Source organism: Grampus griseus (genome assembly GCF_964374135.1).
Source record: "Grampus griseus genome assembly, chromosome: 12".
Lineage (NCBI taxonomy): Eukaryota > Metazoa > Chordata > Mammalia > Artiodactyla > Delphinidae > Grampus > Grampus griseus.
Window position 1 is genome coordinate 62350760 of NC_139006.1, and position 24027 is coordinate 62374786.

At 47.3% G+C, this 24027-nt stretch overlaps 1 protein-coding gene across 3 annotated transcripts in view; it reads right to left on the minus strand.

Annotated features, from left to right (window-relative positions):
• Window positions 1-23706, minus strand: part of LOXHD1 (lipoxygenase homology PLAT domains 1) — a gene marked incomplete at both ends in the record, with an annotated part of 202517 nt that extends 178811 nt beyond the window's left edge. For all 3 annotated transcript variants that reach the window (XM_082668195.1, XM_082668194.1, XM_082668193.1), the window contains 4 exons: window positions 8682-8866; window positions 10776-10856; window positions 17447-17561; window positions 23577-23706. In XM_082668195.1, the coding sequence (XP_082524321.1) occupies window positions 8682-8866; window positions 10776-10856; window positions 17447-17561; window positions 23577-23706 (511 nt within the window). The remainder of the gene's footprint in view (window positions 1-8681; window positions 8867-10775; window positions 10857-17446; window positions 17562-23576) is intronic.
• Between the last annotated feature and the right edge of the window lie 321 nt (window positions 23707-24027).

The window sequence follows — 24027 nt, forward strand, 5'->3', positions numbered from 1 at the left end:
AACCATCATGCCCTCCACCCTCTTTGTGAATACCTTGTACTATGGCAATGTCTGTCCTCTCTTAGACTGTGAGCATCTTGAGGGAAAAGACCATATTTTCACCCTGACCCAGAATCTAAGAGCAGCTCGGGGGGGCATCACCAATGGCAGTTGCTAATGATGAAGCTTCAGTTCGAGGGCTGGGAGACTGTCCTTAGATCCTGGCCAAGGGCTTTCATCAGTGTGTAAATGTCAATGCCCCTCTGGGTTCTGGGTGTCAAAAGGGTGAGCCATTCCAGACAGGATGAAATAAATCCTCTAGGAAGGGAATCAGATGTCCATGTCAATGGAGGTGGGGGAATACAAAGAACCAGATGGCAGGAGGGAAAATTCGCCACACTTCTGGAACGATTCGATAGTCAGACTGTGTTTCCAGGTATAATCAACACAGATATGCTGAAAAAGCAGCTGGCAACCCTCCCCAGGCCCCAGGAAGCGCCAGGACCCCCGACACCCATTCTAAGAAGGAAATGAGCATAGAGGTGGCGGCAGCCTCCCTGTTCAGGCTGCATATATATCTGAGATGCTTAATTAGGAGGTGTGATGTCTGCCTGGATCATTTTTTTGTTGAGATGTGGTGGAGAGCCAGCCAAGATTGGGACACCCACACCTGCTGACTCACGTGGGGATGAGTCAGGAGAATCCATAGGTTTCTCCAGCAGCCTCTAAGTCCTGGGCAAGGACTGAGGACTTGGGGTGGAGAGAGCATTTTCATCTTTTCTTCCCGGTGATTATGGTGTAGTGTCACTGTTACAAATACTTAATGAGAATTTAGGGTGCATTGAAAGAAGCAGGATGTAAACCAAATGTCCATTAACCAATGAATGGATAAATAAAATGTAGTATAATTATAAAAAGGAGTATTATTAGGCCATAAAAAGAAATGAATTACTGATATATGCTATAACATGAATAAACCTTGAAAACAGGGCTTCCCTGGTGGCGCAGTGGTTGAGAGTCCGCCTGCCGATGCAGGGGACACGGGTTCGTGCCCCGGTCCGGGAAGATCCCACATGCCGCGGAGCGGCTGGGCCCGTGAGCCATGACCGCTGAGCCTGTGCGTCTGGAGCCTGTGCTCCGCAACGGGAGAGGCCACAACAGTGAGAGGCCCGTGTACCGCAAAAAACAAAAACAAAAACAAAAAAATAAAACCTTGAAAACATGCTGTATGAAAGAAACAAGTCACAGAAGGCCCCATATTATATGATTCTGTGTATATGAAATGTCTAGAATAGACAAAACTATAAAGATAGAAAGTAAATTAATGGTTGCCTAGACCTAGGGAGTATTGGGAGGGGGTGTGTTGTGAGTGACTGCTAAAGGGTATAGGACTTCTTTTGGAATGATAAAAATGTTCTAAATTTGATTGTGGTGATGGTTGCACTTCACAAATATATAAAAAAACATTGAATGTACACTTTAAGGGTGAATTATATGGTATGTGAAGTATATCCCAATAAACAAAAAAAGGAGAAAAAAAGAAGCAGGACATCAAGGGACACTGAATAGCCAAAACAATCTTTAAAAAGAATAACAGGCACTTCCCTGGAGGTCCAGTGGTTAAGACTTCGCCTTCCAATGCAGGGGGTGCACGTTTGATCCCTGGTCAAGGAGCTAAGATCCCACATGCCTCAGGGCCAAAAAACCAAAACATAAAACAGAAGCAATATTGTAACAAATTCAATGGTCCACATCAAAAAATCTAAAAAATAAAATAAAAAGAAGAACAAATTTGGAAGTCTCACACATCCTGATTTCAAAACTCCTACAAAATTACAGTAATAAAAATGGTGTGGTACTAGCATAAGGACAGACATTTAGACCAATGGAATATAACAGAGAGCCCAGAAATAAACCCTCATATATATGGCCAAATGATTTTCAACAAGGGTGCTAAGACTATTCAATGGGGAATGGTCTTAGCACAGTCTTTTCCACAAATGGTGCTGAGAAAACTGAATATCCACATACAAAATAATGAAGTTGGACCCTTACCTTTCACCATATACAAAATTTAATTCAAAATAGATCAACAACCAAAATGTAAGAGCTAAATCTATAGCACTCTTAGAAGAAAACACTGGGACAAAAGCTTCATGGCATAGGATTTGGCAGTGACTTCGGATATGACACCAGAAGCATAAGCAACAAAAGAAAAACTAGGGAAATTAGACTTCATAAAAATTAAAAACTTTTATGCACCAGCAGACACAAATAGCACAAAAGGCAGCCCATGGAATGGGAGAAAATATTTGTAAATCATGTCTGATAAAGGGTTTATATCCAGAAATATATTCTGGATAGACTCTTACAATTCCACAAGAAAACAAACAACCTGATTAAAAAATGGGCAAAGGACTTGAATGGACATTTCTCCAAAAAGATATACAAATGACCAATAAGCACATGAAGAGATGCACAACGTCACTTATCCCCAGGAAATGCAAATCGAAACCACAGTTGAGACACCACCTCACAACCATTAAGATGGTTATTATCAAATATAAACAAATAAAAACCCCAGAAAATAACAAGTATTGATGAGTGTGTGGAAAAATTGGAATTGCTGGTAGGAATGCAAAATGGTGCAGCTGCTGCGGAAAGGAGCGTGGCAGTGCCTCAAAAAGTTAAACATAGAATTACCATATGATCCAGTAATTCGACTTCTGGGTATATATCCAAAAGAACTGAAGGCAGGAACTCGAACAGATATTCGTACATCAATGTTTACAGCAACATTATTCACAATAGTCAAAAGGTGGAAACAACCCAAAGGTCCATTGACAGACAAATGGATAAATAAAATGCGGTCTATACATACAATGGAATATTATTCAGCCTTACAAAGAAAGGAAATTCTAACACATGCTACAATGTGGATGAACCTTGAAGATACTATGCTAAGTGAAATAAGCAGTCACAAAAGGACAAATATTCTATGATCCCACTTATATGAGGTTCCTAAGTAGTCATTTTCAGAGAGACAGGAAGAAGAATAGAGGTTACCAGGGGTTGGGGGAGGGGGAGGGGAATATGGAGTTATTCTTTAATAGGTACAAATTTCAGCTGGGGAAGGTGAAAGAATTCTGGAGGTGGATTGTAGTGATGGTTTCACAACAATGTGAATGTACTTGGTGCCATTGAATGGTGCATTTGAAAATAGTTAAGATGGTAAATATTATGTATATTTTTCCACAATAATATTTTAAAAGAAGCAGGCAATAAATATTATGTATATTTTTCCACAATAATTTTTAAAAAGAAGCAGGCAATGGAGTCAGGGAGGCCCTCTGCCTGCTGTTCTGATGAGGCCCCATCTGAAACACAGGGTTCTAGCTTGGGAGGCACGTTCTTGAGGGGCAATGATAAACCAGCGCTGCTCAGGAGCCAGGCTGGGGAACAGCCACAAGAGGAGAGGCTGAGGAACCTAGGGGTGCAATCCTGAGAGGAGAGAGCCCTGTCTTCCTACAGCCAAAGGGCTAACGTGAAAATCTCCTGTACCGGGTGAGGGGAGGTCTGAATCAGATTAGCAAACATCTCAGGGAGACTCATGGGGGTTTAATTTCAGGCTGATCCTTCTGACAACAAGTGCCGCTCATCAGTGGGATGGGTTGCACTGGGAGGTTGGGCAGCATTCCCCACTCAAGAAAGGCTAGATTTAAACCAAAGCTGGAGAAGCAACTGGCGGGGATGCTGTGGAAGGATTCCTGTGACAGCAGGAGGCTGGGCCAGCTGACCTCCATGAGCTCCTCGCTCTGATCCCTCAGGCTCTGATCTCTCAGGTGCCCTTGGTCTTGCCCTGTCCAAGGGGCAGACAGAAGGCACATTCCACCAACAACTAGTAGCCCTGCCTTCTAGTCCCAGCTCTGTCAGTGATTGGCTGTCTGATCTTGGATGAGTCACCACCTCCCGGGCCTCAGTTTACGCATTTGTGTAATTAACACCTGCCTGCCTTCCCTCACCCCCACCCCCAGAAGTGTGGCAAGGACAAAGCGAAGCAAAGACTCATGAAGAGGAGAGCCCAGATACCTTCGCAGCCCTCCTCCCCTCCCTCCTGGCCTCTGCTTTCCCTTTCTCTCAGAGCAGAGCTGGTAGTGTTTCCAAGGATGCAGTTTGCACACCACTGGTGGTATGTGGGATGCTAGGGGTGATACATGAGGCTTATCTAATGTTGCATATTTATTTTAATATGTGCTAATTATCCTTGATGTTTGTAGCAAAGGATAACAATAAAGTTTTTAATGATAGCTATATCCACTTTTTTTTTTTTTTTTTTTTGCAGTTCGCAGGCCTCTCACTGTTGTGACCTCTCCCGTTGAGGAGCACAGGCTCCGGACGCACAGGCTCAGCGGCCATGGCTCACGGGCCCAGCCGCTCCATGGCATGTGGGATCTTCCCGTACCGGGGCACAAACCCGTGTCGCCTACATCGGCAGGCGGACTCTCAACCACTGCGCCACTAGGGAAGCCCTCGGCAGGCGGACTCTCAACCACTGCGCCACTAGGGAAGCCCTCAACTTTCTTTTTAAAATATACTTACAAGTTAATATAAGTTGTAAAAAGTGAGTTAAAGAAGAATAATAATAACGAAAGTGATATTTGAATAAAGCAAAAGTCTTGAAGGAGGAATGTGAGTGGCTGGGATTTGGGAACCCCAGATGGATTGGGGAGATATAACAGCCTGGGCCCCCAGGCCCCAGCAATATCCCCCCAGGCCTGGTGATCAGATGCAAAGAAGACCAAAAGACAAAGCCCTTTTGGTTGGTCCTATTGCCTGGTTCCCTTAAGGTGCCAGATTTTACCAACCGATTGACAACTAAGAAATAGAACTAGGTTCTCGGATCCTCCATCCACATGACTGTGAGCTGGTCGACTCCTACCTCCTTCTTCTTGAACCTGCTGTCTCTGTTCATACTGGTGCCAGTGGCTCCATGAGGAAGAGGACAGCCCTGACTCAGCCATTCCCCTCAAGGTGGTAGGAACATGTTGGGTCCCTCCCCCAAAGTATACTTAAATAGAAGCCTAGAGAGGAAATGCCAGGCTCTGTGCCACGTGGCGAGGGTGATATTCTTGTCCGGGGCAGCAGTTCCAGTGCACCTCGGCTTAGCTTCTGCACCAGGGAGGGCAAGCTCCCCTCAGGCACTTGTGTCTTTAAGCATGATATGCGAGATCCCCTGTAGAGGAACCATCTAGAAAACTGATCAAGGCCCAGTCCCCTCCACTCCACTATTATCTGCTGATCACCTTGGTCAAAGGGTCGGTCGGTCAGCCTGGAACACCAACCTTCCCTGAGGAGCCGGAATGAAAGAAAGTTCCGGCTGATTATTAGCCAGAACTTTGGGAGATGGCCCTTGGGGGTGGGGAGAGGGGAACAAGGGGAGGAGGGCATGGAATACACTCAGAAAATGCCCCCTTTCCTCTCTCCTCCTTCTATTGTGGCCCACATCGCACATTTTGAAACATTTTTACCTGTCAAACTACGAATAAAGAAATAATTATCTTCCCCATTTTGATGATCAAAGACCTCCAAACACCAAGTTAGTATAATTCCAGGTGAAAAGAAAAGAAACTTAACCTTTTGTTTACCAACACAGTCCCTGAATATATGAAGATCATTTTTTTCATTCCCTCTCCCAGAATCTAGCCTGGAAATACTAAAAACCCAATGCCCCCCAGCCCATAAAGGAGCAGGGAGCCCAGTTAGGCAGCCTGATTCAGAGACTTTAAGAAAACACTACCCTGGACAGTTCTTGTGGAAAGTTGGGGAACCACTGAGTTAATTCATTCTTTCTCAATGGTGATTTTCAGAAGCTCTTCTCCTAACAGTGGAGCAATGGATTTTCATGTGACCAAAGCAGAAGGTTGGATAAGGAGCTAAAAGGAGGGAAAAGGCCAAGAAAGGGGAAACTAAGAGAACAAAAGAGAAAGATGGCAAGCTTGACAATTTGCTAAGGATTGATCCTGATAAAGAGACTGGATCAAGGATTAAAGTGCCAATAGGAGAATTGGTGAAATTCAGCCCAATAGAGAAGACAGGCACTGGGGCATGGGCAGGCAATTCACACACACACACACACACCACAAATGGCCAATAAACATATGAAAATGTTCAACCTCACCAGTAATCAAAGGGAGAACATTGAAAAGCTCCTTTTCCAGAATGGCCATCACCAAAAAACCTACAAACAATAAATGCTGGAGAGGGTGTGGAGAAAAGGGAACCCTCCTACACTAGAGGTGGGAATGTAAACTGGTACAGCCACTATGGAGAACAGTATGGAGGTTCCTTAAAAAACTAAAAATACAGTTACTGTATGATCCAGCAATCCCACTCCTGGGAATATAACTGGAGAAAACCATAATTCGAAAAGATACATGCACCTCAATGTTCATTGCAGCACTATTTACAATAGCCAGGACATGGAAGCAGCCTAAGTGTACATCAACAGAGGAATGGATAAAGAAGATGTGGTACATATATACAATGCGGAAGATGTGGTACATATATACAATGGAATATTGGAATGGAATGGAATATTACTCAGCCATAAAAAGAACGAAATAATGCCATTTGCAGCAACATGGATGGACCTAGAGAGTGAAGATGGACCTACTGACTGAAGTAATTCAGAAAGAGAAAGACAAATATCATATGACATTGCTTATATGTGGAATCTAAAAAAAGGGTACAAATAAACTTGTCTACAAAACAGAAATAGAGTTACAGATGTAGAAAACAAACTTACAGTTAGCAGAGGGTAAGTGGGGGGAGGGATAAATTGGGAGATTAGGATTGACATATACACACTACTATATATAAAATAGATAACTAATAAAGACCTACTGTATAGCACAGGGAACTCTACTCAATACTCTGTAATGGCCTATATGGGAAATGAATCTAAAAAAGAGTGGATATATGTATACATATAACTGATTCACTTTGCTGTACACCTGAAAGTAACACAACATTGTAAATAAACTATACTCCAATAAAAAATTAATTAAAAAACATAATAAAAGCCCCTGTTCCCATCCAGTTGGGAAATTAAACAATACTACCAGCTGTTGGCAAGGCTGAGTGGAGTGGGTGCTCCTGCACAGCTGGTGGGACTGTGCACTGATGGGTCCTTTCTAGCACACTTTGGGAATACCCATTAAAAGCCTTAACCCTGTGTATTCTATCTGACCTAGAAATTCCACTTAGGAATTTATCTTAAGGAAAGAATCATTTATCTGTGCAAAGATTTAGGTGTATTGTTCATAATAGTATTATTTATAATAACAAAAAATTTAGAGGGGGAACACAGTATAAATGTCCAACTATAAAGGATTCAATGAATAAATGATGGTATCTCCCTACACCAGAATGCTACAGAGCCATTACAAGTAGGGGTGTTGAGTGACATTTAATGGCTTAGAAATATACATGCTCTAAAACAGGAGATGTTGTAACAGCCCATCCTTTCAAACTATATATTCATAGAAAAGACTAGAAATAAGTGTGCAAAAATTTCACCAGTGATGTTTTTCCAGGTGATGGGATTACAGGTATTCTTCTTATATAATTGTGTTTCCATATTTTCTAAATTTTCTGCAATGATCAAATTTGGCTTTTGTAGTAAAAGATGGATAACATATCTTTAAAAAAAGAATCAGTGAAGTTGCAGGTTATTGTGATGGGGACAACAGAGGAATGGGGCAAGTGTTCAAGGTCAGCTGGGAGGTGGGACATAAGAGGTAGACAGAGAAATTGAGAGCTGAAGTCCATTGGAAGAGAGGATATGTTTATGTGCTCAGCTGGGGTGCAAGAGCCAGTGGCACTTGGAGACCACTGGGTACGTGCTGGGAGGTGAAATGTGTTCTACTGGGTGACCGTGGGAAAGTCACTTCTCTTCTCCTGGCCGCCAAGTTCCTTTCCCCTCCGATGGCCCATGACTCTGTGCAATCAGGCTATTATGATGACGGTACCCACATGTGATGTCCCCTTATTTGAAAAGACAAATATGTTCAATAATGGGGTGAGGTGAGGTCAGGACTTTAGGTGACAAAGGAGTGATAAAATAGGACATGAGATACAACGTGCATTTTTATATGCTTTGATCCCCTGCCTCCCATTTTTCCTGTAGAGCTAAAAATGACTGAATTTAAGGATTTGGGCCAAATGTACTTGAAATAAGTTGTTTCACTCCTCATAAAATCAGGAGGAGTTGGGGGCAGCACGATGGAACTCTGGAAGCTGTAGATTGCGATTCACATCCACCATGCCCCCCTGGCTGGAACTCACCTTCCTTGGTCATCAGAAAAAAAGCTAGGGAACAGGAAGACAGGGAAAACTGCTTTTGAACTCAGAGAGAACGCTCCATAGATACTCATCAACAAGAGCTGTTGAAAACATAGGGTACACTCAGGGCTGTGCCCATTCCTCCATCACGGCTCCAGGACCTCCTGCATCTCCCACTTCCATGAGCCCCCAGAACTTGCTCTTGGGAGGGACCCAAGGAAAAGCTGGGGCTTCCCCTGGGCCCTAGCCAACAGGAAGAGGTGGCAAGGGGTGATGGGGCTGCCCAGAACAAGACAGAGGCCTGGGTGAGCCCAGTGCAGGCAGGGAGGGATGGTGGGCAAGCCAGCCTGGGCACTGACCTCTGGGCACGTCCATGGGGTTGAAGCTGGCCAACAGGTCGCGACACCACTGGCGGTCACCCTCCACCTTGCTCAGCCAGTTGTTGCAGTTGAAGTAGTAACGGAGGTGAGGCCGCTTCATGTCGGTCACAATCACACGGTCCAGGTACCAGCTGGCGTGCAAACCTGTGTTGTCATGCTCGATCCTGGTGTGCAGAAACAGACACCCGCACCGTCACTGGCAGAACAGAAACGATGCCCCTTCCATACCGAAATACCCCAATGTTTGTTCCAAAGAGAGGTTTAATCATTTTGATGTTGTTGTTACTTTACCTCTCCAACCTCAGTTTCCTTATCTACAAAGTGGGGACTCCTTGCAAGGTGGATGAGCTTATGAATGAATGTTGCATCGTTACATTGCCCACAAGGAGATATTGCCTTCCATGGAAAATCCAGGATTGCTAAGGCTTGCAGCGGGACCATCTTGAGCTTCCCCTCTCTCCCTGACTCCCAGACACACCCCCGCACCCCAGATACTCAGTCCCACCACCCAGAGGATCCCCCATGGCCACATAGGACTGGTGTTGCCCCATAGAAATATCACATGAGCTTCATGTGTGAGCCAGATAGGTAATTTTAGATTTTCTAGTAGCCACGTTGAAAAAGAAAGACACTGGTGAAACTAATTTTAATAATATAATTTGTTTAATCCACTTATCATTTCAGTGGGTAACCGTGTAAACATCTATTAATGAGCTATCTTACATCCTTTACTTCATACTAGTTTTCCAAAGACCTGGTGTGTTTTTGCACACACAGTGCATCTGGTTTGGGCTAGCCACATTAGAGTGATCAATAGCGCCGTGGGGCCAGGGGCTGCTGAGCTGGGCAGCAGAGATCCAGACTTTTCAAAATCTGGCCCCCATTATCTTCTGCCACTTCCTACAGTCCTCTTCATCCTTGGCAGTCCAGTTTTCTCTTTGAGGCCCAGTTTCTTCCCCAGAACTTGACCCTTGGACGACCTCACTTAGCACCAAGCATCCCATCACAGTGAGGCCTTACAACTTGCAGGTCTTAACGGGACAACCACAGTCCAAGACAACACACACATGGATGACACACATGATATACCCAAGGATGCATGGCTCTGCCCGGCATGGAGCCTGGCACATAGTGGACCTCAGCTTAGTGGCTGCCTTTCCCACACACTGACACCTTCTTCCCGACCCTCCCCCATAAGAGCCCCTTCCGTGTTCATAACCCCCTTTCCCCACACAACCGGTGCCAGGGCCCTCATAAGTCCCTTATTTTCCCAGTAAAGAGAGTTCATGGCCTTATATTTTCTAGTGGGAGGAAAAAAAAAAAAACAAGGACTGAATGGAGGCAGCATTTCCCTTCTGTCCAGGCCCTCTAGTCTGGGTACAGTCAGACCATAAGTGATCTTGACATGCTGGCAAATGGGCATGACTTGATTGGGGGTGGCAGTAGGTGGAGGGGGGCAAACAGGGGCAATTGAAGGCTGTTCCTTAGCAACCAGGCTGGCAGAGTTATCCCTCCCCACACATTCACAAAAACTCCACCAGACAGAGCAAGATTAGGGGAGATCTCTGTGAAAAGGCATCCTACAATGTGACCTGGCATCTCTAACACTCACTGGGCGCTTACTGTATGCCAGTTAATATTCTAAACACTGACTCATTGAATTCTTACTAACTCTAATGGTGCCTTAGGAGCTGGGCACCATTATTACAGACAAGGAAACTGAGGCCTGGAGAGGAAACCTTCCCAAAGTCCCACAACTGGTAAATGGCAGGGCAGAAATTTGAACGAAGGCAATCTGGACTGAGTCTACTAACCACTTTGCTAGGGTTTCTCAGAGCATATTTCCCAAGTGTGTGAAAAATTGTCTCAAGTTGTCTTAACCCAAAGAAGTGAAACTCTAATGGGCAAATTTAGGGCACAATGACTCAGAGTGGGAGGGAAAGATTTGGGCCTTTGGTCACCCCTCAGATGACGTCAGGAAAGCAATCAACACCCAAAAGTGTCAGTAGTGAAATCAGTTCCTATTCTACTTGCCTTCCTCTCACCCAACCTGGTCAGGGGCCAAGTTCTCACCTGATTTTGTAGATGAGGCCCACATTATTGGTTCTCACCCGGAACACATCGACGTTGGCTTTCTCAAAGGCAGATTTGCTCCTGCAATGAAGGTGTGCACAGTTAGCACAGACCAGCACTTGGTTCACAGGCCCTGGAGGAGAGCCAAAGGCTGGCATCCCCCTACTTCCTCCACCATCCCACTCCAGGAAGTGCTACTGCCAGCCAATCCCATTCTGAGATTCCTTTCTGACATGGTTTGGAGAGGTGGAGGGCAAGGATGGTTAGTATTCATTCCTTGCTTTCACGCCCAGGTGCTTGTGGGATCCTTGCTACGTATCATTAAGGCAAGCATGGTGGGCAACATTAGCCCCATTTTACAAACAAGTAAATTGCTAGTTGGTAGCAGAGCTGGGACCAGAACCTGGCTCCCAAAGTCATGATCCAATGCTCTGTGGTTGCTCTGGGTTGGGAGAGTGGAGGAGGAAGGAAGGTGTGATAAATGCCATGGTGCTCTTGGGTCTGCAGGCCTCCTGGCCTCTCCTCCTCACCTGCCTTGCTCTTGCTGGGAAGAGTTGCAATGGCAGCCCCAAGTGGATGCATACCTTGGGTGGTGGGCCATGGTCCTGCCATTCCAAGGAAGGAAACATTCAACACAAACCAGTGACCAGGGAAGTGGGGGCAGTGAGGGAATGCATGTCTGGCATCCCACAGAGGGTGCAAACAGAAGCAAGTGCACCTGAGTTGTTTCTCAATGAGATGCCCAAGCAAGTCCAGACTCGGGAGCGTCCTAGCATCCATCAGCTTAGACACAGGAAGGCTGGAGCACCGAGTCCTCTGGGAGTGGAAGCCTGAATCTCACGTGGACATCTGCTCTGTCCTCTGTGTAGGCCAGGACGCCCGCCGCTTGAGCCCAGGCCTGCTTGCAGCTCTTCCTGCTACCACAGTGAAGGCCTCACAGGGCTGAGAGCTGTGGACCTCTCTCAGTGCTCCCGGCCAGGGCTTTCAGCACCAGCACACAGCCCATAGGAAAAGAAAAACGCAGCAGATATGTCTGTTCATTGGCCATCACATGTTTCAAAATAAAGTGGGAGGTGAAAGGCCTTCTCCCCAAGGCAGCAAAGGCTCAGACTCTCTCAGTAACAGAAGGCTTTTAAGGTTCTAGAGACCCAGAAGCTGTGATTCTGCAAACAGACCCACTCTGGCAAACAGTCTGGTCTGGGGAGATATTTCCTTATGGTGGGCACAGCATGAGACATGGGGCCCAGGGCCCTCCTAAAGCAGTGCAGAGCTCACAAAATCAGGTAAAAATGTGCACCGAGGCCGCCTTGTCAGGGAGAAGAGCCCCCAGTGGTGTAGCCCGGGGAACAGAGCGGGAGGAGAGAGTGGCGGGAAATTCCGGGTTTTGCTGGAGTGAAAAGGCCCGCCCCCAGGCTGGCGACATGGACCTGTCAGAATCTCACTTCCAAGGGCGAGTGACAACATGGCCTGTATTCTGTTGCAGAGTCAAAGCAGTTGTTAAATGACTTGCAAAACACGTGAACATCGATTATGTGCATCAGGACTGTGTGAATGGGAAACAAGGAAATGAATGAGAGGTATTTTCTGTTTCAGTATACAAGACAAGGAAATCGATTTTTAGAATAGACAGGAGTCTCTATATCATATAAATACCCTACAAAGCAGTCACCCTGGGAAGCTCTATGATGGAATATTATGCAGCCATTAAAAATCCTATTGTGAAAGAGTATTTAATACAACAGAAACAGGTTTATGAAATAGGCTTAAAAGAAAAAGCAGGTTAAAAATAGAATGTATAAACAACAACTAATACAAAAAGGACACCAAGTTCATTTAAAAACAATAAAGAGGGGGAGGATTTATACAAAAACATCATGTCTACATAATAAGACTATTATGAAGTGCTGGTTATTTATTCTTGTGTTCATTTTTTTCAGTTTTCTGAAGGAAGCACATCTTGATTTCGTAATTATGAAAAAAGTACAGTCCCCTGTTTCAGAACCCCCCGCTCCATCCAGCCCACAGCTGCTTGTGGTGAATTCTTCGGAATGAATTTGAGGCTCGCTGGGCTTCATCTGCTGAGGGTGCATGGAATTTGGGAAACAACCAATGCCAATGAGTAGGGGAAGTGGAGGATGATTTGGAAAAGAAAACACAAGGTGTGATTTGGATGGAAAGCAGCTGGCTTTTTAGGGTGCTTCTCATAAGAGTTCCAGCTCCAGCAGCTGCATCCAGCAAGGGGAGCTCTGCACCTTCAAAAAGGCCCTGCACGCGTGACCAAGTGGAATGTGGGTTGGCGCTTTCCAGCGTGTTTGTTAAATAATCGACCATGCTGCTTTACAGTCACTCAAAAAAGACATTTTAAAAAGCGAGGTGGAAGAAGGGAAACGAGGAGGAAAGGTTTGCCAGGATGGGCAGAAGGCGTGCTCCACGTTCTCTCAGGACCACACTGGAGCATCCAGGGCACCACAGGATGTGACGCAATCATCCACAGTGTTTACGACATGGAGACCAATATCCTGGCGGACAAGAGCAAAGCCTTCTGCATTTCAGGGGTCTCTCTTCAGAGAAGGGAAAGCAAAGGACTGCAGACACAGGGCTCTACAGACTCCCTCCTCTCCGGGAGGGGCCAAAACAATCCCAGATGAGCTCCAACCCCAGCCCACTTGGGGTCAGACTCCGGAATCCCTCCTTCCAATAAGTCAGAATGCAAATGCTGGTGGGTTTCAGAAAACTGACTGAAGGCGGTATGGAAACAGCAAACGACAGAGGTCCCTGGCCAAAGAAACATCAGAAATAGACACCTTTTCACATTTCCTTGTGGGAGATGGCAGGTTTTCCACAGCTCCTGGTCAATCCTCAAATGCAGGACACAGCTCCCTGCCCGTGCCTGCCGTTCCACAGGGATCCCACCCTTTCCAGGCAGCACAGGGCATTTTAGCTACCCCCTGGGCAGAGCCAGCAGACTAAAATGCCAGGATTCTACCACACTTGCAGTTGGTGAATTCTCAACAGGAGAACCGTGTTCCAGAAGATACATGAGATCCCATCCTTTTGCCATATCCTAAGCATGTGACTCATTGTTGGGGGTGGTCCTGGGTCACAGGGAAGGGGGCTTCCTCTGGGATCCAGAGCTGTTGGTACTTCGCTAGTGTGGAGGTCAGGGCGGAGGTCAGCTAGCAGGGGAATGAAGTGAACGTGTCCCACTCTTTGCTGCCTAAGAGAGGGTCCAACGTGTGCCGAGGAATTTAGACCCCAGACCATGAGGGTGAGACCCGTCAGCATTTTAACGTCAGGCACCGAGGCTCTTCTTGCAGCAGGAATTATTTTGTTTTGGAGAATAAAAAATCCTAATAAGCCACCCGGGAGTAGAAGGTAAAGGCCTGGGGCAGAGGAGAAAGGCCACAAGAAAGAGTGGAATTGATGGGAGAGAGAAGAAAGAGGACGAGGGAGAGGCAGGAGAGAAAGGTGGGGTGAGAGACACGGCCAGAGGCTGCAGAGAAAGGGGTTGGGGAGAACTTCCAGGAAGGGTGGTGGCTTAACTTTAAGACCTTGGTGCGGGCAGGCGGGGCGTCTATCTAGTATTCCACTTTAAGTCGTCTGTGTTGCTTCCACGTGAACTCTGGCACCCCGAGTTATCAGTGAAGTCTGATGCACACCAAAATGCCTTGTAGTTTGTGTGTGCGTGTGTGCATGTGTGCATGTGTATATGTGTGCTTGCGTGGATGTATGTGTGCGTGTTTGTGGGTGTAAAACAAGGAAAAGGAGCTCAGTTCCAGTTGACACAGGGGTGTGGGTGTGGGTTTGGGGTGACACAGTGTGGCCAGGAGGGAACAGCAGCAGACAGTGAGAGGACAGGAGATCGCGAGACCAGTGGGCCAGACCCCAGGGACTGCTGAGGGTGAGGGCTGGGCTGGGCTAACTGCATCTAAATCTCACAGAGCTCGGGGACCTCCGTGGCCTCTGCATCCTGGTTACACGGCAACCTGGACTTCCTCGGAAAGCAGTACTCCCCTCCCAGACTCGAGATCTCCATCTTGAATTGGAAGGGTCTCAGATGGTGAGGATTGTGTCTATGCGATTCTCTTTATAGACAATTTCTCGGGTCTTGCAGCAGCCAGACTCTGGTCTCCTCTCTCCCCGTTTACCCTGCTCACCGCAGTCAGATTAACCCTTCTTGTCTGCACCGTACATCAAGCCTCCACAAGGCTTTCTCCAGTCTGGTCCTCCCCTGCCTTTCCCACCTCCCTCCTCTCTGCCCCTCCATGCAGCTGGTAAGTCCCCATCCAGCCCCCATTGGTCTGCAGTGTCCCTTGTGGCCTCCATACTTTTTCAGCTGTTCCCCCTCATTTAAAGTACCCTCTTTCTGCCCCTCCTCTATGAGTCCTTTTCACCTGTCGAGGTCCAGATCACATATCCTTCCCTGTAAAGTCCTATTCTAGCCACGCTGATACCAAATCGTCTAGTGAGCTCTATTTGCAAAGCACTGGGATAGGTGCTGCAGGCACAAAACAGACCTCCCATCATCCTCTGGGTCCACCTATGCATCCCGCTATGCATCACCTCTCCAGCCTCTCCAAGGACATACAGCTGATGCTGCAAACGTGCCTGTATCCCTGAAACTACCCATTTCCTGCGGGCCCCTGAAGAGCCCTCTGGACCAGCCGGATTGGGACCCTGGCCTAATCTGTGCCCTTGATGCCCTGCTTGGAGCAGGACACAGGTACAGGAGGGACCCCTACCAGCAGACCCGTGGAGTAATTGGGGGGAAGTTGATTCCTACATGCAGGCTATCTCAGAGAAGCTGGCTGCCTCTGTGTGGCTTCAGAAGCACCCGGAGACCTGCTGGCCCTGCCAGCTCAGTCGTGCCTGAGACCCTTTACCGTGACAAAGATTTCCTTCCCATTGAGAAGGAAGGCTGGAACTCAAGACTCCCAGGGCGAGGGGACACAGTGACAGACCTTCACATGCGGTTATAAAAGTTGACTCTGGGAACCTTCCTGAGAAGGTGTTTTGACAGAGGAAAAAGGTGAGGGGGGAGAGTCTGAGGGTCCAGGTGCATGAAAGGAGGAAAGCCAGTGAGGAACCACCACAAGAGGGGAAATGGCTCTTTTTGTTAAAAAAAAAAAAAAAAAAAAAAGACAGGCTGGGGACTCCAGAAACGAAGCTGGCCAACTCCCCAGGGTCTAGTGGCTTCTCCCTAGAGGGGTGCACTCCGGGGAGGACACATGGCAGAGGATGGATTTCATGTATTCTCTTTACCGTGCCCACAGCACTGGAGCAAAGGGCTTCCACAAGCGAGTCACTCGGCAGTGTAAGCAGTACAAGAGGGCAGGTACCCTGTTCTGCGGAAATGGACAAAATAGGACGTTACGCCTGCCTCAACGCTGCCGCATTTACACCAGAGGCTGCCCTCAGGTTAAATGTGTTCCACTGGGGCCTGGTCTGTCTGCTAAGCACAGAGTTTGTGGATCTCCTGGCCTGTGGACCCACCTTTCTACTGCTTCGCCTGCCGCCCCTGGAGGTGTCAAGCTATAAACCCCAGAGGTCACACCCTGGAGCCCCAGGAGGCCTGCAGGGGAGTCTCCCACACATCCTCTAGGGCCACGGGGTCATGTGCTTGAGGAAATGTCTGCATCAAGACCCTGGGGTTTGAGGACCAGCTTTACCATCAAAAGTTCCATGACTCAGAGTTGCTCACCACTCCCCTCTAGGCCCCAGATGCCCCGTAAGCAGGTTGGAATAGATTTAGTTGTTTTCAAGTTTTTCTTGGCTACAGAGCCCACGGTGCAAAGAGTATCTGACTGAGAAACTCGGTGGATATGATAAACATAAGTCAAGCTCCTCCAGGGGGAGGAATGCTAGGGTATTAGGATCCCAAAACCAGCTGACCAATCCCCTGTTCCACTCAGCACAGGGTGAAATACAGCTGCCCAGGCCACCAGTGAGGTCCCTGGCCATCTCTGGAATGCCATGATTCTGCTAGAAAGTTGCCATGTGTAGTAACTGTGTGTGCACATGTGTGGTGGGGGGGAGGGGATGGAAAGGAAGAGACAGCAGCCTCTGCTCTCAATGGGACACAATGAAATGGAGGGCACAAGTGTGCACACACAAGCACATCTACACAAACACACGCACTGACTTGAGTGTGTGTTAGCGGGCAGGCAGGTTCAGTTTGATGCTGGTCCCAGGTGAGACGTAGGTGCAGAGCATTTAAGCTCGTGGCTCCCTCACATGCATGGCCTTGTCCCCTCTTCCCAAAAGTCCTATGAGTTTGGTAAGATGAGGATTATCACTTCCAGATGACATATGAGGAAGCCAAAGCTTTGGATGCCAAGAGATTTGACCAAAGTTATACGGCAACTAAATGGTAAAGCTGGGCCTAGACCAGGTTTCTTGATCCTGAGGGCTTATGCTCCCACATCAAAGGACAGCTAATATGAATTCTTGGGAATTCTGAGAGCCAAAGTAAGCATTACCATACACAAAAAAATCAAGAGAGGAGCTAAGGAAATCACTGGGAGGGGCCTGGCTGGCACGTGATCGGTTGTTAGCAAGGCCCACACCACTTAATACACCTGTGGACACACCTGTCTTCTCTCATGGGTTCCAGAACTTTATCAACCCCCACTAACAGCCCAGGACCCCACCAAGGCTGAGTTGGTACTCACTTGCTGGTAAGATGGAGCTTGGGAGAGAGCCCATTCTCTCCAAAAAGGGTGATGAAGACATTGGCACTGGTCCCTGCGCCACGAACATCCCCCGTGGCTGTGACCACCTCGTACACTGCAGGAGGAAAAAAGACAGACCGCAGGCTCAGAAGAAAGCCCAGAATCCTATGTGGACTCGGAGAAGCCATAGCTCCTGCCGGATCCACAGGGGGATGCCCAGCCCCAGAGCACGCTCTGGACCCCTGCTGCAGCCCGCAAGCCTCTGAGCCAGGGTCAGACCCACACCAAGCCCTGCTCTGAGACCACAATCTCCCACTTAATGCTGCACATTCATCCTACAGGTAAGGAACCTGCAGGCAAGGGGACAAGCCCAGGTCACACAACACACAATGTCAACACCAGAGCCCAGCCCAAGGCCTCCCAACGCCTGTCTGTGATCTTTCCAGCACAGCACATGGGTGCCATCCTAGCCAAGACCTTCTTCAGAGCCCGCCCCTGGCTCTCACCTTTCTCTCTGCCCTCTACACAAGGCTGCCTTGCAGGCCTCACTTCCTGTGACCTCCTGGGTGTTGCCATGGCAATCTCAGGATAACACATCTTAGTGGGGGGGATGCAGAACTTTGCCAGTGAGTCCCTGTGGGCAGGGGCACGGAATTCCCCTCTCTTTGTCCCCTTGAAGCTTGTTCTGTTTGCTGTTGGTGTCTTGTCTTTTGACGTCCCTGGTTCTGATGAAGGTCCCCGTGAGGGGGAGAAAGGAAGAAGTACATTTGTGTGACTCCCTGTCTCTTGTGATAACCAAAGCCTTCATTCTTCACAGTCTACACCACAGGGATTCCTGATCGGCAAACAACTCCTAGAGCCCTCCCTGAGATAACTCCAGGACCTGAAGTGTTGCCCATATGGTTTGCACATATACAAGGATGTTTCCCAACTGAGTGTTCATAGGAAAATGACCAGCACGGTGGAAATTCTAGAACCACATCACATGAGAGAAGACATACAGGCCTGGAGATGCCTGGTTTAGAGAAAGGAGTCTGGGGTATGGGAGAGGGATAAAGAAACTACCTCCATAGCTGCCCCAAGTGTACAGAGCTACTTCTCAAATAGGACACTAACCATTAAAAAATGATAAATTAGACAGTTAAAATTAAGACCATCAGGAGAATGAAAAGGCAAGCCACGGACTAGAAGATATTTGGAATGCACACACAGGCATCCCACATAATACTTTGTTTTATCACAATTCCCTTTATTGTGCTTTACAGATATCATGTTTCTTACAAATGGAGGGTTTGTGGCCACCCTGTGTCAAGCAGGTCTATCGGTGCCATTTTTCCAACAGCATTTGCTCACTCAGCATTTGCTCACGCCTGTCTCTGTCACGTTTTGGTAATTCTCGCAATATTTCAAACTTTTTCATTATTATTATATTTGTTATGATGATCTATGATCAGTAATCTTTGATGTTACTACTGTAAAAAGATTGACTTGCCGAAGGCTCAGACGATGGTTAACATATTTTTTAGCAATAATGTATTTCTAAATTAAGGTATGTACATTTTTTAGACATAATGCTATTGTACACTTAATAGACTACAGTATGGTGTGAAACATAACTTTCATATGCACTGGGAAACCAAAAAATTGGTATGACTCGCTTTATTGTGATATTTGCTACATTGCTGGGCTCTGGAACCGAATCCACAATATCTCCGGGGTCTGCCTGTCGCCAAAAATGGACTCATACTCAGAAAATGTAAAGAATTCACACAAATCAGTAAGAAAAAGAAAGACCAGACAATGGCTTTAATGGGCAATAATTTGTTTTAAAGATAAACATACACTTACCATAAGACCCAGAAATTCCCCTTTTAGGTATTTACCCAAGAGAAATAAGAACATGTCCACACAAAGATCTGCACACACACTTTCATAGCAGCTGTATTCATAACAGCTCTAAACTGGAAAAACAACCTAAATGTATCAACAAGTGAATGAATTTTTAAAAGTGTGGTATATCCAGACAGTGGAATCCTACTCAGTGATAAAAAGGAACGAACAACTGACATATGCAATACGGATGAATCTCAGACACACGATGTGGAGCAAAAGAAGTCAAACACAAAGCACTACACGATATGTAATGCCAGCTCTGTGAACTTTAATCTGTTTTAACAGAAAGCAGAGCATGGTTGCCTAGGGTTGAAGTTAGGGGGAATTGCCTGGGAAGGGGCACGTGGAACTTTTGAGGGATAATTTAAATGCCCTATAGATAAATGGTGCTAGTGGTTACATAGATGTATACATTTGTCAATACCCATCAAATGGCACTTTTAAAGTAGATTCCTTTTATTGTTAATTATATTTCAATAAAGTTGAAAAATGGGCAAAAGACTTAAATAGGCATGTCATAAAAGAGGATATCCAAATGGCCCATAAACATAGGGAAAAGGGCTCAGCATCATTATTCATAAGGGAAATGCAAATTAAAATTACCATGAGACACTACATGTACCCACCAGAATGGCTAAAATTAAAAAGATGGACAAATACTAAGTATTGTCAAGAGTGTGGGGCCATTGGCACGCTCATACATTGCTGGTGGGAGTAGAGATTGGTACAAGTCCTGGCAACTAAACATAAGCCCACCCTATGGCTCAGTGATTCTACTTCCAATTGTAAATCCAAGAGAAATGAGTGCATGTGCGCGTCCGGAGCCTGTGCTCCGTAACGGGAGAGGCCACAACAGTCAGGGGCCCACGTACCGCAAAAAAAAAAAAAAAAAACAACTAATGTATGTGATAGAATCAGGAGGGCCATTACCTCTGGGAAGAATTTTAAAGGAGCTTTCAGGAGGTTAGAAATGTTGTGTCCTGTTCTGAATGGTGGTTACACAAGCATGCACATGTGTAAAAATTCATCAGCTGTTCCTTTTTGAGTTTTGTGCTAATTATATATATTACATATATAATTTATATGTGCACATACATATTATATATATTCTATAATGTGCTGTATATACATATATATAATATGTATATTATTCTTCAATTTAAAATTTTTAATTTAAAAAGTTCAGACAGCTGAAGAACTATCTTAGAGAAGACAGGTATCTCATGAAAGACACAAAACTCTGTTTGGTCCAGAGAGGAGGGTCCCAACTAGTAACATCCCCTGGTCAGCACAAAGAAGAACTGTCAACAGCAACAAGGGTTGCTCCTAGCACAGAGCATGACAAATGGGAGATGCTCGATAAATAATTACATGGATGAATGAATGAAAAAACAAGTGAATGAATGAAACAATCAATGAAATGAATGTGGACTATGGAAATAAATTGACCAGTATGTAAATCTCAATTCTACCATACTGGCTGTATGATTTCAACCAAATTTCTTACTGAGATTCATTTTCCTTATCACCGAAAGAGAGAGAATTTCTTCCTTGAAGGATTATCATAAGGATTAAATCAAATAAAACAAAGTTTTCAACTTTCATACTCATTGACCTAGCATATTTCCACTTCTGGGAATTTATCTTACAGACACTCCTTCGCAGCTGGATGAAAGATATACATTCCATAAGTGGTAAACTGTTACCATCATCACATCACCATCATCATCTCCACTGTTGTCATCATCAACATCAATATCATCTTCAACATCACTACCATCATCTCCATTAACAACATCCCCAAGAAGGAAGGCTGCCTTGGGAAACTGTATTCCAACAGACGCTGGGTAGCCCCCTGTCTGGGATACAGGAGAGGAAAGGGCCCCAGGGCTAGAAGCTTGTGCAGCATGACCTCTGAGGTCCCTTCAGATCCCAGATTCTGGTAGGAGTCACTCTCTTCCCCTCATGGGCCCTGTATTAGTCAGGAGGTAGACCAGTGCACCAGCCTCAGCCTACCCTCAGAGCATGGAGGGAAGCTGCTCTCCTTCCTCTGGCTGTTGGTAATCTCCAGTGTAGCCTGGAGGTGACCTGAGCAACAGAGAAGGAAACCTAGGCCTTCCTCCTCTTCCTTCTTCTTCCCCATCACACTCATCAAGATTCTCCACAAAATGCAAGAACCCAGTGCTCAAAGGGAGTAGGCGACACATCGTTCTAGAGCAGAGAGGGTAACAATGACAGTGCAGGTAAAGTTCAGACAGTGACTACTGTCAGAATCTTACACATTTATCGCCCATTCCTGTAGCTGACTGCGGAGTCAGTGGGTCTGTGTCTCTTAGAAATGTCAGCATGGCACCCACCCTGGCCTGCTCTCCTCCAGCTATTTTCAGCAGCGTCAAGATTGGACAGTACAAGAGTAAGGGCCAGCCGGAGCAGCAAGATTCAAATCCTAACTCTGTTACTTCCTAGCTTTGTGATCTTAGGCATGTTACTTAACTTCCCTGTGCCTCAGTTTCCTCACCTGAAAAAGCAGATTTTAAGAACCCAACCCACCTTGTTGGGTTGTTGTGAAGATTAAACTGATCCACGTGGGTAAAGTGCTCAGAGTGGTGCCTGATGCATTAAATACATGATTCTATCGAACAGCATCGTGGCCTGAAGTGGGGACTTGTCTTGGGAACCGTTGAAGTTCCTGTCTCTCCTGCTTGTGACCTTGTTGACATCACGTCAGTTCTCGGAGCCTCAGTCCTTAACCTGAGACTAATCACACCTGCCTTGACTGTTCTCGGGGATATTGAGGATTCCAAGTGAGAATGGAAGTAAAGAGGCTTTGAGAAGGGTGAAAAGAAGAGGGAAGCTGTGAAGGATCACATCGTCACACTAAGGCAGGCAGAACCCATGAACAGAAGTGGATGGGATGGCGGCTATGAGAGGTTTCCGAGTGCTCTCACCAGCAGGCGTGCTGGCTGGGGCAAATCACCCCAAAGCTGAGAGTATTTGTGATGGGTGCTGCCCGCACATCTAGCCTCAATGCCCCTAGCCCCACCAGACAGAGCTTGGAGCACACGCGCTGAGAAAAGGCAGCGATACCTCACTTGTTCTAGGTCCTTCTTTCCTCCCCACAGTACCCGCCTCCACCCCCGAAGCTGCCCAGGACACCACGCCAGGAAAGAGGCGTCAGCAGAGTCACAGCCTCAAAGTGCCATAGCAGCGACCACCTCCTCTGAGCCTGGGGTCTGTGCTGGGAGCTGGGTTAGGAGTCAGGACAAATAAAGGAGCCCCACCCCCACCCCCCGCACAGAGGTCAGGATGGCTGAGGCCACAAGCCCAACAGAATCGGATATAATCAAGGAACTCCCAGCAGACAGGAATTAAGGAGGGCAAACAAGCCCATGGCAGGCACAGAGCAAGCATTCGGTACTTATCTGCTGAATGAATGGGGGAGTCAGTCTGGTGCTTACAGGGAGAAGTGAGCCAGTTTAGAGGAAGCGCTGAGAATTTAAATGCCTTCAGGGGCCAGGCAGGCAGCATTGAGGAGTAACACAGACCTATGAGTGATAAAGTCCGCTGCCTATGGGCATTCACAGTCAATCATATTTTTTTTTAACTGTGAAAGTAAAACAACACCAACAAAAACAGCAAAGCAAAAAGAATCTCTCCGCAAAAGCCAACACTGGCTCCTGGGCCCCCCGTTCACCCCTTCTCTGGTTTACCTGACAAGACGGTAGAGCATTTCTAAGCAGCTCCCATACACCCCAGAGGAAGGTGAGACCGGAAGGACCGGGCCCGGGTCCAAAGCACCAACTGCCCTCCCATGTGGGCCAGGGCCATCGCCTTGCAAAGCCCCAGGCCCTCACCTCCATCGGCCGTGGTGGGCAGCGGGCCCCAGCCCCTGCTCGGCACCCGCTGATGACCAGGTCTCTTCCCACAGGCCTCTGCACAGCCTGACGCAGGCCACACCTCAGAGACCAGGCGTGAACATGGCTTCTGGGACGTGTAGGACCTGGAGAGTGTGGGCACTCGGTTCTAGTCTATTCTGTGCCAATCAGGCTCTGTGACCCTCGCTACAGTGGAGGCCCCAGTGTACCCCAAGGGGGTGTAGGATAGACCCAACAGGATAATCCACGAGAAAGGGGCTGGGTTGGAACCTAAAGTTCCTCCCTCAAAGCCAGGGACAGGATGGTGCCGCCCCCGCGGGCCCCGCCTGCGCCCCCGCCCCGCAGGCCAGGACCCCGCACACCTTTGGCCTTGTAGTACTCGTGCTCCAGCTCCTCTTCGTCATCTTCTGAGGCGTAGCTCAGCAGCTCCTGCTCATACAGGCCTAGAAAGTCGATGTCCTCCTTCCTCCTCTTTCTCTTCTGGGGCATCATCTTGCCGGCTGTCCCTTCCTGCCACTCACTGGCTCACGGTGCCCACCCCTTTGCACCTGCTTGGACCCGCGGCCCTCTCACCTGGAGCTCCCGTGCACACGCCTGGGGGGGCCAGAGCCCACACATGCCCACACAGCTGCCCTGCTCCCCTCTGCTCGCTGGCCCCTGAGCAGAACCTCGGTGCTTTATTTCTGGCCCCCTCCTCTGCACCTGCCGTTCTCTTTGGGTCTCATGACTTATTCATGGGGACTGAGGACAGGCTATCCTCCTTCCCACCCGCCCCCTCCCCCTTTCATGCAGAATCAGGTGACATCAAGCCCT